Genomic DNA, 16,497 nt, shown 5'->3' with positions numbered 1-16,497 from the left:
AATGGCCCATGAGGTCTCTTCCAACTCTATGGTTCTCTAGGTCATACTAGGCAGCTCTATACTATGTTGGTTCTAGAAGTGAGGGGATTCAATGACATTCATGCATATCCATGGTTTCACAAAACATGGTTGGGAATATATTTCCTAGACCAGTGACGGTGAACCTTTTAGAGACTGGAATAACCTTGTAACCATTATGTTTAGTGCAGTGGTTCTCAACCCGTGGGTCCCCAGATGTTTTGGCCTACAACTCCCAGAAATCCTAGCCAGTTTACCAGCTGTTAGGATTTCTGGGAGTTGAAGGCCAAAACATCTGGGGACCCATAGGTTGAGAACTACTGGTTTAGTGCCTATCATGCCCTCACAAAATCTAGACAGTTATGACCCATTAAAACCAGCACTATGCAGCAACTTGCATGTTAGACTAAGACTCTGGGAGACCAGGGCTCAATTCCTCTCAGCATACACAATTATATCAATGAACCAATCAAAGCAGTATTAATCCCTAATTAGATATTTTTTGTAAAGTTAATGATATTTACTTGTCAGTGAAATACCTAGCAAACAAATATGGATTCTGGGAAAATCCACTGCACCCTAAACCAAAATCAGAAATGATAGAGAAACTTGAATGGCAAAGATCATATAATTTTCTTTGCCAATCAATAAAACCCTTTGATACCATAAACATTTGTTATATTGCATCAATTATACTCAAACTTTGATCTTCCATGTGTTGAGCTCCCAGAAGTTCTGACCTGGTCAACAGAAATTCTGGAAGCTGAAGTCTATCACTCCCTTATTTATAATCCAGCAGTTTAAGCATTCCCTTCTCACCTCCATTGAAGGTCCTCATTCAGAGCCCTCTTCCTCTGAGCCCAACCAATGCCACCTCCAAGAAGGAAGAGCAATAATGCTGAGCACTAACCCCTTTTTCTGTTTTCCCAAGAGATGGGAGAGATAGCAACAGCAGGTTCCAAGGCTGAGTGCTCTAGAAATTGATTCCTCTATTGGTAGAATGAGTCTTGAAATCTCTGCTCCAAATCCTCCTTATCATGAATCAATAGTTTCTTTGATCACAGATAGGAAAGTCTAGGATATTTCAATAATCTATCTTTAGTCTTACAACTGCAAGGCAATAGCAAAGAGGTGAAGTTTTCTTCTCCCAGATACTGAAAATTGTCGCAAAAAGAAGAATCCCTAAAGTCTATCTGTAGTGAACATAAGATTACATATGTACAACAATATTTAGGACAGACTCAAAATATTCTGTTCCAATTGGGAAACTGGCTTTATTTTGCTCAAGAGTTAACTTTCTCTTAGAGCTGGAAGCAGAAAAAATTAACTTGAAGGGGTGTTTTACCCCACTGATTAGCAGCAGCAACAAATGGAGTGTATCAAGTCTTAGAAATGTGAATCTGAAGAAATCTTGGACCTGGTTTAAAGTTCAGCAGAAGAAAATTGCAAAAGTGTCTTTAAAACCATTTTTGCTCAGAGTACCAGATCAAAATTACAAAACAGGCCCCAGTGATCACTAGGAAACCTGCCACAGTCTAGTTTTTCAAGCCCAATTAAATCCAAACTCTGAGGAATAATTTGCCCGCCAGCAGACGCTGCTCGAAGGAAGAGGCGATCAAACCGCAATTTGCACTTGTAACAGGCATCCAAATTAGTGTTTTGACTTGTGTCCCACGTGTACTTGCAATGTTCCGGCTTGCCCAAGAACTCCCAAATATCCAGAACATTGTTTGGTAATCCTCCTATTTTAGCAACCTGATGGAGAGAAAAAATGAAAAAATTAAAATGAAAGAAAAACAGAAAGAGTACTCTACTATGTGTACTACAGCTTGAATATTCCTTATCCGAAATACTTGGGACCAAAGTGCTTTGGACTTTGCAGTGTTTAAATACTTCTAATTGCATATCTATCCATAATGAAATTTCTTGGAAATAAAACTCAAGTCTAAATACAAATGCATTTATGTTTTATATACACCTTACGCACATAGTCTGAAGGTAATTTTATACAACATTTTAAATAATTTTGTACATGAAACAAACTTTGTGTATACTATCTCAGGCAACCAGATGGGCAATTCTGGATTTTGGAATTGCAGCTAAGCAATGCTCAATCTATAGAAAAAACAATTTAGAAACAAAAGTTTGTCACAGACACTTTATATCTTTTTATATGGTTTTCAGAGAGCTGGGAACTTTAAGAAACTTGTACAAGTGTCATAAGATGAAATATTGCAACTTCCATAGGATGTTGTGCTTTCCTTCAAAGAATATGCTAAATATTCTTCCTTTGCTCTTTGCTATCATTCTGAACTGAATGAACTGATGCAAATATTCATAGTTCACGAAGACAGAAATGAACACTAGGACTAAGTGCATCTCTGACTCAATATACATTGATTTTCAGCGGGGTAGAGATCCCTGCCAGAGTTCACGTGATTTCAATAACTGGGAAATTCTGGCTTAATGTGAATTAATAATATAATAATAAAACTTTATTTATACCCCACCACCATCTCCCAAAAAGGACTCAGGGCAGCTTACAGAAGCACATCCAAGTGCCATAACCACATAAAATACTGGTAGGATCACATCAACGTATTAGACAATATCTGTTCACATAAAAACATCACATTACAAAAATAAAAACCCATCCCAATTAAAATAAATAAAACATATTACTAATTGGCATTAAAATGAAAAGTAAACGTGACCTTGCTTCTTAAGTGTATTTTAAGTTGGGGATTAAATCTCACAAAATAACATTTCCTATCACTGTTTTAAGATAGACAGCAAGGTGTAGGGGTTTCAGAGTTGAATCACTACTCTGGAGACCAGGATTCTATTTCCTGCTCAGCCATGAAAAGTCACTGGGTGACCCTGGGCAAGTCGCACTCCTTCAGCCCCGGAAAATCAGCAAATAACTTGAAGGCACACAACAACAAATCATTACCGGTATTTACTCAAGTCTAATGTGCCAATGAGTCTAATGTGCTCCTCAATTTTTAAAATTCTGAAACCCAAAAGAGTATTTACCATATCACGCAAATCTAATGCACACCCTAATTTTGGGAAGGTAATTTAATAAAAAAGTGAGTATTGGAATTGAGTAAATATGGTACTTTGACTGTGTTATACTTGGGAGATATTCAAAATGTTCAAACCCAATTAATGTTGAGTTAGTCCCATATAACTGAGCCACCAGGACTGGGAGTCAGCTGCATTAAGATTACTACTGACCAAAAGTTCATGTGTTTGAAGCCAGCCCAGGTCTGAGTGATCGTCTGACCTTTTTGAAGCTTGATGTCTACCTTTGCAACCCGAAAGACAGCTGTCAAGTAGGAAATTTATGTACCGCTTATGCAGGGAGGCTAATTTAACTAATTTACAACACCATAAAATCTCCAGCAAGCAAGCAAAAAAGAATGAAGAAGTACTTCATCATCAGTGTCACATATGGACGGTGAAGTGACAGCTCCCCTGGTGGCCAGAATACCCTCATGAAAGCTGGAAAGTTAAATAGCCTCTGTGTGTCTGTCTATGTACATTGTAATCCGCCCTGAGTCCCCTGCGGGGTGAGAACGGTGGAATATAAATATAAGTAAGCAAGTAAGTAAGTAAGTAAGTAAATAAATTTGTCATAAAATCATTAGCAACCCAACAGATTGAAAAGTAGGCATTAAGAAAGCACTCCCCCTTAGAAACAGTCTTCTAATTTGGGGACAAATAACATTGTTCATTTTGGAAAAGAAGGAATTTTAAAGAAACCTTTTTTGTAAAGGAATTTGCAAGTTTCTTTTCCCAGAGATCACTTTTTGCTCACAGAAGATCCAAAGACAAGCATATCTCACTTAACAAACCCTCTGCCGTAAAACTGATAAAAGACTTTTATTTCTGCCCAACCTGTCCTCCTTATAATAACAACAACAATAAATCTTTATTTATATCCCGCTTTTCTCCTACAAAGCGACCCAAAGCAGCTTACAACATATTACACGCAATACAAGTCCAAAACAATCGGCATATATAACACATAAAACCATCTATAAAAGAAAACATAAATAAGCATTTAAAACCAAATACATCCTTGTCCTCTGTCTAGCTGAAGTTTTTTTTAATAGAGTTAACAAAGGAAGAAAAATGAAGGAAAGCTGGAGAAACTGGATTTCAGTGTTGTGTTACAGTAAACAATGCAATAAAGCTTGACTTGGGAAAGAGCAGGATTCTGCACTAGCTGACCCCACTTAGCTGTGTGTGCCTGCTTAAAACAGGAGAGGTAAGCAAAAGGTACCTCCACAATTTGAGAAAGTGCAAATATCAGAACAGAAAAAAGGTGAAAAGATAAACTCCTTGCCTCATCAGCTGCCACCAGAAGGTTAAAAATAAAACCATTAAATCTGTCAGTGACCAACAAAATTGAAATCATAAGTGGTTGGTGGGGAAAGAAGTAGTCATCATTGGATGCATTAGACAAAAAGTTTTCAACTGGCCTGTTTTCTTTGTTTGTTTTTACTTATGCAAGACTTGTTTGTTGCATTAGTTTTGATAAAAAGTTTGCTGAAACCCGAAATGCCTGCTTTTTATTGGTTTAGGAACCTTTCCTTATTCCACCTATGTAATTTCAGCATTACCAGCAAGGCCCTGGAGCACAACTGCCTCATTAACTGCAAAATACCTGTAAAGTCAACAATGACTTTTATAAAATAGCTACAAAAGAAACCCTCAAGCAGTTTTACTTCAGTTTACCTCTTTGTCTCTTAGATTTGTATCTCCTCCAAAGATTACAGTAGAAGACTCGGGAACCTCTTTCATTTTTGCCAGCACCATTTTCAACTGGTTTAAACGTTCCTCGCCATGGTCCTTAGTACTTTCTAGATGGGAAGTCATAAAGCACAGCTCATTGCCAAAAACAGTTGCCTGTTAAAAGATAAAGTTGTAAAATAAATGTTACATGGATGGGGTTGTTACATCATGACGCCAATTTTCCTTACAATATTGGTTAATTCCCCCTACTCATCAAATTCGGCCCTATAGTTTTGATTAGCCGAAAGACAGGTCTTTTCTCAGACTGGATTCTGGGAATACGGTGGCATTCCAAATATTACTGGGTTATAGAATTACTCAAGCATAACTAGCACAACCAGTGGTGAGGGATAATGGAGCTGTAAACCAAGAACATCTATATCAGAGCTTTCCAACTGAGTGTTGTGACATATTAGTGTGTGAATGAGACGAGAAACCTCTGAGACCATGTGAAATAAGCAATACATAAAAAAAATTAAAATACGAAGGGAAAAGGTTTCCGTGAAAAATGTTGTCTCCCTATATGTTTCATTATTAGAGTTTAAGTATGTTTCCATATTTCTTATAAGGGGTTGGGATAATCTCCAGTTTGCTAGGAGAACTGGATTACTGTGATGCAAAATGATGAAAGTGTAAAAAGTGTGTCATCAACATGAAGTGTTTGGAAAGCTTTGATATATATGATACATGTTCTTTGTTAGAAATATTAAAAATTAACTAGATATTTTTAATTACAAAATGTGAGTTAAGCACTGAAAGGGTTAAATGGATGCAATGACTCAGCAAAAGCTATAGTTCAATATAAGCAGGTGTGCCTGTAGCTTAGAAGTTTTCAGTCTGTAAGAGGTCTCTGTTGGAGAAGGGCTTCAGTGTGTAAGCCTCAGTTTGAGAAGGCCTCAGTGTTAGTAGGCCTCAGTTTGAGAATGCCTGGTGTGAGAAGTTTCAGTGATAGAAGCTACAGGTTGAAGGCCTTGTGTGGGAAGGCTGCTGTGTGTAAAAAGCTACCGTGTGAAGCTCTTGTGTAACTTCAATCTGAGAGGAGGCTCTGTGAGAGTGAAGTTGTTTATCTGCATAAGAAAGCAGCCTAGCGTGGAGACAAAGAAGGAAGTATAAAGAACATGTTCTTGTAAATAGTGCAACTATATTATTTTGCTATAAAGAACAGCCTCCTATGGAAGAGATAACATTCGTCTCTGTGTTTTGGCTACTGATGATGGTCATGCTGCTGCTAATAAGTTGCTCTGCTGTGCATTTATGAAGAGGGTATTTGGTTAATAAGCCCATTCGCCCAACATTCGTTACCTCCATTTTAGGTATATTGCTATCTTAAATTTCTTATCTCTCTACCTTAGGCTGGAAACCTAACACCGTTTCCGCCTGACAGTTTATCAATTTAACCCACTTCAGAGGACTTGTAATGTTAGAACAAATAATGTTGTCCATAAACTAAACATACGGTTCACTCACATGCACTGCTAGCAAATTTCTCATCATAGACGTTGTAGGAAAAGGTATTATTTCATGTTTTATTATTTTTACTCTTGACTTTTTTAACATTATGGCAGTAAAATATCCATCTGTATTACCTGAAGAGAGAGAGAAACACATACAGAGAAAAAAGAGGTTAATATTAATGACATCTCATTTAATTTTTTTGTGTAAAATAATGCTTTTGGGTTTGAAAGATTAGCTGTTTACAAGAAACATTGCCCAGGGGGTGCCTGACTATATTTACTCAGTCTTCAAGGGGAGGTTCTTTCTGTGTCCAAAGAATGGGCAACTGAACAGACTCAGAAGCGGAGTTGGCAGATCAGAAGAAAACCTGGAAAATGGCACTACTTAAAAGAATCCTTCAGCTTGTGCGATTGTGGAGCAGAACAAACAACTCAGAATCTGTATGCTTGCTCACAATGCTGTGGCTCATGCACAGAGAAAGAATTGTTTAAAGCTACAGACAATTCAGTCGCTGTTACCTGTTTTTAGTCTAAAACTATCTAGCAGCTTGTGATCCCTTTATTTTATCAGTTTAGATAAACTATTTTATGCAATGCTTTTGACTTTAAATAAATAAATACATTTTTGTCTAATAGAAAATAGTGAGCTTAATTTTATGCAGAATGCACCACCCATGCTTTTGCTTCCATTTTTATTTACTGTAGTTCAGTGTAATCTTAACCACTAAACTATGATCAGTCTTAATCTATGACCTACTGAAATGAGACATCTAAACCCATAGGTAGTATTAACCTCAGTTTGTCCAGATTCACATACAATGCAGTGTGTCTCTGTGGCACTCACATATTGAGATCCTCAAATTAGCATGAGATCTCAATGAAACCACCATACAAAGTCCAACAAATTCCTCGCTTGCCTTGCAGACAATTTCATGGTCCAGAAGGTAGAAGAGGCAACAAGGGGATTGGCTACTCTTGATCTCATCCTAACAAATGTGGAGGACCTGATCAATGTGGTTGAAGTGGTAGGATCCTTAGGGGCAAGTGACCATGTGCTCCTGCAATTTGAGGTACAAAGAAAGGCCGAAACTAAGACAAGTCAAACCCGCATTTTGGACTTTAGGAGAACTGATTTCCAAAAAATGAAGGAAACACTGAGCAGCATTCCGCGGACACAGATGCTAAAAGACAAGGGAGTTACGGATGGATGGGAGTTTCTCAAGAGTGAAATACTCAAGGCGCAGTTGCAAACCGTGCCAACAAAAAGAAAAAATAGGACAAGTGCAAAGAAGCCAGAATGGATGTCCAAAGAACTTCTAACTGTGCTGAGACACAAAAGAGACATGCACAAGAACTGGAAAAAGGGAGAAATCACCAAAGAAGAATTCAAACAAATAGCCAACAGCTGTAGGGAAAAGGTCCGCAAGGCTAAAGCACAAAACGAGCTCAGGCTTGCCAGGGACATTAAAAACAATAAAAAGGGATTCTTTTCTTATGTCAGTAGAAAAAGGAAAAACAAGGAGGCGATAGGGCCTCTTCGAGGAGAAGATGGGGCAATGCTGACAGGGGATAGGGAAAAGGCAGAACTACTAAATACCTTCTTTGCCTCGGTCTTCTCACAAAAAGAAAGTCATCTTCAACCTCAGCAAGACGGAGTGGATGAGGGATTTGAGGACATCCAACTCCAAATTGGGAAACAAGTCGTACAGGAATACCTAGCCGCTCTAAATGAGTTCAAGTCCCCAGGGCCAGATCAACTACACCCAAGAGTATTGAAGGAACTAGCGGAAGTCATTTCGGAACCATTGGCAACCATCTTTGAGAGTTCTTGGAGAACGGGAGAAGTTCCAGCAGATTGGAGGAGGGCCAATGTGGTCCCAATCTTCAAGAAGGGAAAAAAGGATGACCCAAACAACTACTGTCCAGTCAGCCTCACGTCAATACCAGGCAAGATTCTGGAAAAGATTGTTAAGGAAGTGGTCTGCAAACACTTAGAAACAAATGCGGTCATTGCTAATAGTCAACATGGATTTATCAAAAACAAGTCATGCCAGACTAATCTGATCTCTTTTTTCGATAGAGTTACAAGCTGGGTAGATGCGGGAAATGCCGTGGATGTAGCGTACCTGGATTTCAGTAAGGCCTTCGACAAGGTCCCCCATGACCTTCTGGCATGGAAACTAGTCCAATGTGGGCTAGGCAAAACTACGGTGAGGTGGATTTGTAATTGGTTAAATGGACGAACCCAGAGGGCACTCACCAATGCTTCCTCTTCATCCTGGAAAGAAGTGACAAGTGGAGTGCCGCAGGGTTCCATCCTGGGCCCGGTCCTGTTCAACATCTTTATTAATGACTTAGATGAAGGGTTAGAAGGCAGAATCATCAAGTTTGCAGACCACACCAAATTGGGAGGGATAGCCAATACTCCAGAGGACAGGAGCAGGATTCAAAACGATCTTGACAGATTAGAGAGATGGGCCAAAACTAACAAAATGAAGTTCAACAGTGACAAATGCAAGATACTCCACTTTGGCAGGAAAAACGAAATGCAAAGATACAGAATGGGGGACAATGCCTGGCTCGAGAGCAGTACGTGTGAAAAAGATCTTGGAGTCCTTGTGGACAACAAGTTAGACATGAGCCAACAATGTGATGTGGCGGCAAAAAAAGCCAATGGGATTTTGGCCTGCATCAATAGGAGCATAGTGTCTAGATCTAGGGAAGTAATGCTACCCCTCTATTCTGTTTTGGTTAGACCACATCTGGAATATTGTGTCCAGTTCTGGGCACCACAATTCAAGACAGATGTTGACAAGCTGGAATGTGTCCAGAAGAGAGCGACTAAAATGATAAAAGGTCTGGAGAACAAGCCCTATGAGGAGCGGCTTAAGGAGCTGGGCATGTTTAGCCTGAAGAAGAGAAGGCTGAGAGGGGATATGATAGCCATGTATAAATATGTGAGAGGAAGCCACAGGGAGGAGGGAGCAAACTTGTTTTCTGCTTCCCTGGAGACTAGGACGCGGAACAATGGCTTCAAACTACAAGAGAGGAGATTCCATCTGAACATGAGGAAGAACTTCCTGACTGTGAGAGCCGTTCAGCAGTGGAACTCTCTGCCCCGGAGTGTGGTGGAGGCTCCTTCTTTGGAAGCTTTTAAACAGAGGATGGATGGCCATCTGTCAGGGGTGGTTTGAATGCAATATTCCTGCTTCTTGGCAGGGGGTTGGACTGGATGGCCCATGAGGTCTCTTCCAACTCTTTGATTCTTTGATTCTATGATTCTATGATTTCAGGAACTTGGTGCAGCCAGCCAGAACTTGGTTGACTAAGCTCCCGCAATCTCCAGCTGGCAAGATTATAAAATGCATCATACAAAAATTAACTTTCAAGCTCTGCAGCTAACCCATCCTCCACAGACGGTGCTCCACATTGAACAAAATGACAAGAATATGCATTGAATATATTGAAATTATAATAAAAAGCCATTTTACCTGGAATAATTGTGTAGCTGACTGCTCGCTTCTGTAGGTAGTCGAAAAGTGGAGGAATAACCTCCTGTAAAAAAACAACATCTGGGCTGTATCTAAATGAAAAAGTGGAAATTATAATGGAAGGCAAAAAGCAACATACCATAATACTATAAGGCAACAAAGAAAAATACAATTAATTCCAATTAGCAAAGCTGTGCCAGGTTACAGAATGACTGTAACTTAGTGTTTTAGAGTGGATGTCTTTTTCTCTTTTTAAAAACAACCAGTGTGATCACACACATGTACATTAATCAGTAGGCAATACTTCATGACTCACACCAGAACATCTGAACTGCACCATAGTGGCCATGCTACACATGCAAGGAGTACAAAGTCCTAAAGTCCACATAATAACTGATAAAGGCCCTGGAACCACCCAGATGGCAACATTATTTTCACCCTGGCTTGATTACTAGAAGGCTTTTATTTTGGTGTTTTGCCCAGGCAGCTTGCCATCCCTATCCAGGTACAAGTGAAATGAAGGAAAGCAAATATGCCACACTAATTTGAAGAGAATACACCTGCACTTCAAGTTCTTTCCTTCATCTCTCGATCTTCACTAGTGGATCTTCTAATGTTGCTGATTTTACGTCTACTCTCATGTGAAATAAAGCACCTGTATCCTTGATCTGAGAGATGTATGATTTTTGCAGGACCAAATGACCTCTTGTTTTTTGTTTTATTTTTTGCTTCCAAAAGCCACATTAGTATAAAACTATTAGAAAGCTGATCCAAAAGCTCCGCAACCAAATTCTGGTGTATATTTAAACTATACTGGGACCTGCCCTCCAAAAGCATTTTTCACCCCATGGCAGAACAATTAGCCAACAATGTTATCATTTAATAATAGTTAAGGTCTGAATTAGGTGTTGCTTGCATTCCGTAGAAAATAATAATAATAATATAAAACTTTATTTGTATTCTGCCCTATCTCCCCCGGGGGCCTCAAATAAAACAACAAACAAAAAGGCAAACATTCAGTGACTCAATAAAAATAAGTACAAATATAATAAATCAGAATAACCCCACATAAAAATAACTTAAAACATAATCTAGTGAAAATTATAACTAACATAGACCATGAACAGAAAACATCCAAATTAATATACAAAGGCATCACAAAGGTTCACAGGTGTGTGCAGTTGTAAAATAAAAGTATACTTTAGAAACACTTCAAGCCACCTAAAATATTTGAAAATATTGGGGCCTGTCCTTCTATCTTATTTTTCACTTGGTCAGGTATTGTTTAGTTTGGAAAAAAATCACAGTTATTTCAAGGAGGCGTAACATTCTCTAGTAGATGTCCATAGGATGACAGTTGTGAATACTTACAAAGCAATATAAGAACAGACTCCCCGTGCCCTTTCTGGAAGACTTTTCAAATCCAGGCCATCTATATTCCAGGTAATTAAAGAAAATGTGCTATCATCTTCTTGTGGGCTGCGACCAACTTTTTCTACAGTAGCAGGTACACTACTATCAGATGATTCACCAGTAAGATCGACACTAGGTAGAACAGACACATGTTTAACTCAATTTCTTTTTTACTATTTACTCATATTTTAACAACATAGTGTTTAGGAAGGGGCACAACTGTGAAGTTTGTTTTGTCTTCATTCAATTTGGTCCTGATAGAGTAAAAGCTACATATGAAAGTCAAAACCAAGTCAACGCAAAACCTGGAAAGAAACCTTTTTACAGAGAGGAGAGGATATCATTCCAAAAGATACTAGTTGGTGAAGACCATGTTAGTTGGGAAGTTCTGGTAGATTGTCATTTTTCACATTAAATTTCCTAAGCTCTGATTTTATATATGTCATATATTGGTGGCAGCAACAGCACACCACCTATTTTAGCAGCACCATAGCAAATGCAAGTATTTCCAAAAAATGGTGAAAAAAATCTAAATTCGAAACATTTTTAGTCCCAACCATTTCACATAAGGGATATTCAACCCATTCACTCTATTTGAGCCATGGCCTTCTGCTGTAGCATCAAGCTGTACATGGTGAGTTTTAAAGAAAGAACATTATTATTATTACACTGGCGAACACACATCTTGGTGCCTCAAATGTCAGACCTGTTTCTGGGTCTATTTGGCTTCCTAATTGCAAAAATAACACTTCTTTTCCTTTATCAGCTCTAGTTATTGAGATATGGAACATATGCAATCTACCAGTCACCATCTGCTCACCCATAAAAAAACAAAGTAATCATACTTAAGAAACTAGAGTTGAAGTGGTCTATGCAGTGCAGTTTTCTGAATCAGCACCCCAAATAACACCAGGAACAAATATAAAAACCAAGACACCGATAATTTTTTGTTGGGCTGTGTTATTGTTGTTACTATTATTATTGTTTTCCAAACTGTTCTTCAGACGTAAAGACCAACACTTTTTATACTAGTAACTTACAAGGTCTCTGTTACAGGAGGAGGCATCGTGTCCATGGCTGGTTCATCAAGTGGTGGCTCAAAATAAGAATTGAGAGCTCTCTAGAAAACAAAACACCAGGCAAAAAGGTGGGTCACGACTGACTTCAAGTTGTTTAAAAACATCATGAATTGGAATACATTACTCAAAATGAAAAACAAAAAACAAAGTAGGGGGAAAGCCACCCCCATTATTTTATTTATGTGCCACCTTTCTTTCTGAGTGATACCCAAGATAGCTTCCAATCACAATAGATTTACAACAGAAATATTCCACTAGTGGGTGAAAATGTATGAAATAGCTGAAACTGACAAACCGATACACTGCTGATGAAAGAGAAACCCTTGGCTAATTTTAAGAAGCTTATTATTTTCATGAAGGCAAGATGGGACATACTGCAACTGATCCACGATGGCAAGATCTCCAAACAATGCTTAAGGATCATCTACTCATGGAACACCCTGAAAATGTTAAGGAATATTGGAATAAACTGAAGACGTCTATCATTACTGCCTGTGAACAAACAATTGGACACCAAACAAGGAAACATTAAGACTGCTTAGATGAGAATGTTAATGAGATCCAACATATGAAAAGGAAAGTCTTCCAAATATGGCAAAAAGACATCAACTGTGCTGCTAAGAAAAAGATCGATGCTAATGCAGGCATGGGCAAACTTCAGCCCTCTGGGTGTTCTGGACTTCAACTCCCACAATTCCTGTGTTTGTGGGAGTTGAAGTCCAAAATGCCTGGAGGGCCGAAGTTTGCCCATACCTGTGCTAATGCAAAAGCTGAGGTCAAAGGAAGGACGAGAGAACTCAGTAACATCTGGTAGACAAAAAAGGCTCAATAAATACAACACCTTGCAGATGTCTACAGGGACTCTTTAAAGCCACAAAGGTAATTTATGGCCCAACAAATCATTTAATACATCCTTTATGTTCATCAGATGGAAACAAACTTCTAAAGAACAAAAACTCAATTGAAAAGAGCACTACCACAACCTCATTCACCGCAGCTCCAACGTGGCTGAAGAGTTCCTCTTGCAAATGCCACAACAAACCAGGTGTGAGCTTGGTGCCTAGTTTGGAGGAAGTCAGCAAAGCCATCAGCCAACTAAAAAATAACAAAACCAGTGGACCTGATGGGATCCCTGTTGAAAATTTTAAAGGCAGGCCTGCGCTGACACAATTCCACCTCACTGAAAAAGCGTGGGAGACCGAGAAAATCCCAGGAGACTGTGAGCACGCCATTATCACCACCCTTTTCAATATGGGAGAAAGAACAGACTGTGGAAATCCTTTGAACCTCTGCCGGAAAAATCCCAGCAAGAATCCTCACAAACGGACTTCTACCAATGATGTTTACTTATAATGTAATTTTAAATTATGAATTATAAGCTCTGGTTGCGGGAGACGAAGTCATATTACCCCTCCCTGTGAAGGACTGAAGTGAGTGGTGTCATGTGTAATATGTAATATGAAGTGTTTATGTATGTAGGTTCTCCTTTATGTTGGTAAATGTATACAGTGAAGAGTGAAGAGAGAGGGGGACAGAGTTGACGACAGTTCCATATTGTCTCCTGTGCTATACTAATAATATAATATATTCTATATACATATAATATTTATAATATTATAATGTAACACAATATATAATACTAATAATAATACAATATTATAATTGAATATATTACATGTAATATTACTAATAATATTGCAATATAATGGTGTAGTAAGTAAAGATTTTTCCCTGACATTAAGTCCAGTTGTGTCTGACTCTGGGGGGTGGGGCTCATCTCCATTTCTAAGCTGAAGAGCCGGCATTGTCCATAGACACCTCCAAGGTCATGTGGCCGGCATGACTGAATGGAGCGCTGTTACCTTGCTGCCGGAGCGGTACCTATTGATCTCATATTTGCATGTTTTTGAACTGCTAGGTTGGCAGAAGCTGGGGCTGACAGCGGAAGCTCACGTCGCTCCCCAGATTTGAACCTGTGACCTATCAGTCAACAAACTCAGCAGCTCAGCGCTTTAATCCACTGCGCCACCGGGAGAGCCTAATGGTATAGTACAATACAGTAATATATAATACTGATATCGTACTATGCTAATAATTTAATATATTATATACACACACATTGTGTGGCCCAGTCTCTATATATGCATTTTGTGTGTGTATATATTCGTATATGTGTGTGTATATATATATTAGGCTTGGGCGGTTTCGTTCGTTAATTTCGTAATCCGTTATTAATTCGTATTTAAATTAGCTTACGATCCAATATTGAGCCATGCAGGAAAAGTGTGAGGAGTAAATTAGATTCGAAACAATTTTTTCAATTTATTTCGTAATTATTTTTGCATGTCTAGTGCAAGTTTTATAGTTGTTTGTTTTATCACACCAACAGTCAACAACAGAGGGAGAGGGAAGCTTCAGAAGTTCCCCCTGTCCCATTTGGAGGTTTTTTTTTAGCATATTGCGCAATCGCGTCCGCCATTAACGAATCAATTCGTAATTATACGAAATTTCGTATATTTTGAAATTTTTAAAAGGAAAATTTCGGAATTATTAAAAAAAACGAAACGCAAGGGCCCCCTAAAAACAAAACGAGTTTAGAACCAAATTTTTCCGTGGTTACCCAAGCCTAATATATATGTGTATGTGTATATATGTGGTTTTGTGCATGTGTTATAATGTATGTTTTGTTTTTCGGCTTTTTAAGTCTCCTTTGCTGTGTTTTCCAGTGTTTTAATGAGTGGTCATTCGTTGGCATGAGAAGTGTCTTGTGTCCAAATTTGGTGTCAATCTGTCCAGTGATTTTTCAGTTATGTTAATCTCACAAACAAACATTACATTTTATTTATATAGATATATCTTGTAAGCCGCTCTGAGTCCCCTTCAGGGTGAGAAGGGCGGCACATAAATGTTGTAAATAAATAAATAAATAATAGTCACATTTTTGGGCTTTCCTTTTGTAGATTTGATTAACATGTTAATCTCTGGATCAGGCATGGGCAAACTTGGGCCTTCCAGGTGTTTTGGACTTCAACTCCCACAATCCCTAACAGCCTCTCTGTAAGAGGCCAGGATGTTAACTGGGGCCTCTTACAGAGAGAGGTCAACCCTCCTGTTCAAGGAGCTCCACTGGCTGCCGTTTATTTTCCGAGCCCAATTTAAGGTGCAGGTGCTTACTTACAAAGCCCTGAATGGTTTGGGACCATCCTACCTGCGGGAGCGCATCTCCATCTACGAGCCCACGCGTTCACTTCGGTCATCTGGAGAGGCCCTGCTCGTGATCCCGCCTGTGTTGCAAGCGCGTCTGGTGGGGACGCGAGACAGGGCCTTTTCCGTGGTGGCCCCCCATCTCTGGAACACCCTCCCCAAAGATCTTAGACAGGCCCCTACATTGGCAGTCTTCAGAAAGAACTTGAAGACCTGGCTGTTCCAATGTGCCTTCCCAGCCTAGGAAATCTCCAACACCAAGTCCCATAAGCACTTTACTTGAAATAAGATTGCTGCACACCGCATATTGCACTTGCCCTATAATGCCTTATATACCACCTGTCACATCAGCACTTTTAATCTTGTACCCATTACTCTGGCCTGGCCCAGTTTTATTGTGTCTTAGTGTTTTGTTTATTGCTTGTTGTTTACTGCTTTAACTATTTTTAATTTGCTTGGTTTTTGGTACTGTTATATTGTGGGTTGAGGTCTTGGCCTTTGTAAGCCGCATCGAGTCCTTCAGGAGATGCTAGCAGGGTACAAATAAAGTTAATAATAATAATAATAATAATGTTAGGAATTGTGGGAGTTGAAGTCCAAAACACCTGGAGGGCCAAAGTTTGCCCATGCCTGCTCTAGATCATCTAGCAAGGCTCTATCTCTGGTCAGCTTCTGCCACAGAGCTGAATTGGAGGTCCTATAGAAGGAAGTATATAAATGAAATGTATACAAAAAGTAGAAATTGTCACAACAATGAGCATGGGCCCACAGCCTTTCATTTACTTGCATGTCCCAGTCATTCTCTGCCAAATAGCACTGGGCAACAGCTACGTCTGTGCCGCTGACGTTGGCAAATTCCATGCAAAGGCGCTTCCGGGTCTCCTCCAGCTTTTCCCGCTGCTTCTCTTCCTCAGAGGGTTGCAGCAGTTCCGGCTCCAGAACTTGCGCCATACTATCCGCCTCCATCTTGGCCGGAGAAGTAAGCGGGCCCGCGCTGGCGCCGCGCATGCGCAGTGGGTCCCTACCCTCCCAGAA

At 39.4% G+C, this 16,497-nt stretch overlaps 1 protein-coding gene across 1 annotated transcript; it reads right to left on the bottom strand.

The window, feature by feature from the left end:
- Window positions 1-1,267: 1,267 nt before the first annotated feature.
- Window positions 1,268-16,493, bottom strand: TDP2 (tyrosyl-DNA phosphodiesterase 2). The gene is made up of 7 exons (XM_060774909.2): window positions 16,246-16,493; window positions 12,220-12,299; window positions 11,138-11,311; window positions 9,767-9,858; window positions 6,289-6,407; window positions 4,765-4,935; window positions 1,268-1,773 (listed from the first exon to the last, which is right to left on the bottom strand). The coding sequence occupies exons 1-7, from the start codon at window positions 16,468-16,470 to the stop codon at window positions 1,492-1,494; spliced, it is 1,143 nt and encodes a 380-aa protein (XP_060630892.2). The 5' UTR covers window positions 16,471-16,493; the 3' UTR covers window positions 1,268-1,491.
- Window positions 16,494-16,497: the final 4 nt, after the last annotated feature.

Source organism: Anolis sagrei, chromosome 4 (assembly GCF_037176765.1).
Source record: "Anolis sagrei isolate rAnoSag1 chromosome 4, rAnoSag1.mat, whole genome shotgun sequence".
NCBI lineage: Eukaryota > Metazoa > Chordata > Lepidosauria > Squamata > Dactyloidae > Anolis > Anolis sagrei.
This window is presented reverse-complemented; position numbering and strand designations above follow the sequence as displayed.

Coding starts and splice junctions, on each gene's coding strand:
- TDP2 (XM_060774909.2), bottom strand. CDS start 16,470: ATGCGCGGCGCCAGCGCGGGCCCGCTTACTTCTCCGGCCAAGATGGAG. Junction 12,300..16,245: donor AGAATGACTGGGACATGCAA/GTAAATGAAAGG, acceptor TTTGTTTTCTAG/AGAGCTCTCAATTCTTATTT. Junction 4,936..6,288: donor GAAATTTGCTAGCAGTGCAT/GTGAGTGAACCG, acceptor ATCTTTTAACAG/GCAACTGTTTTTGGCAATGA.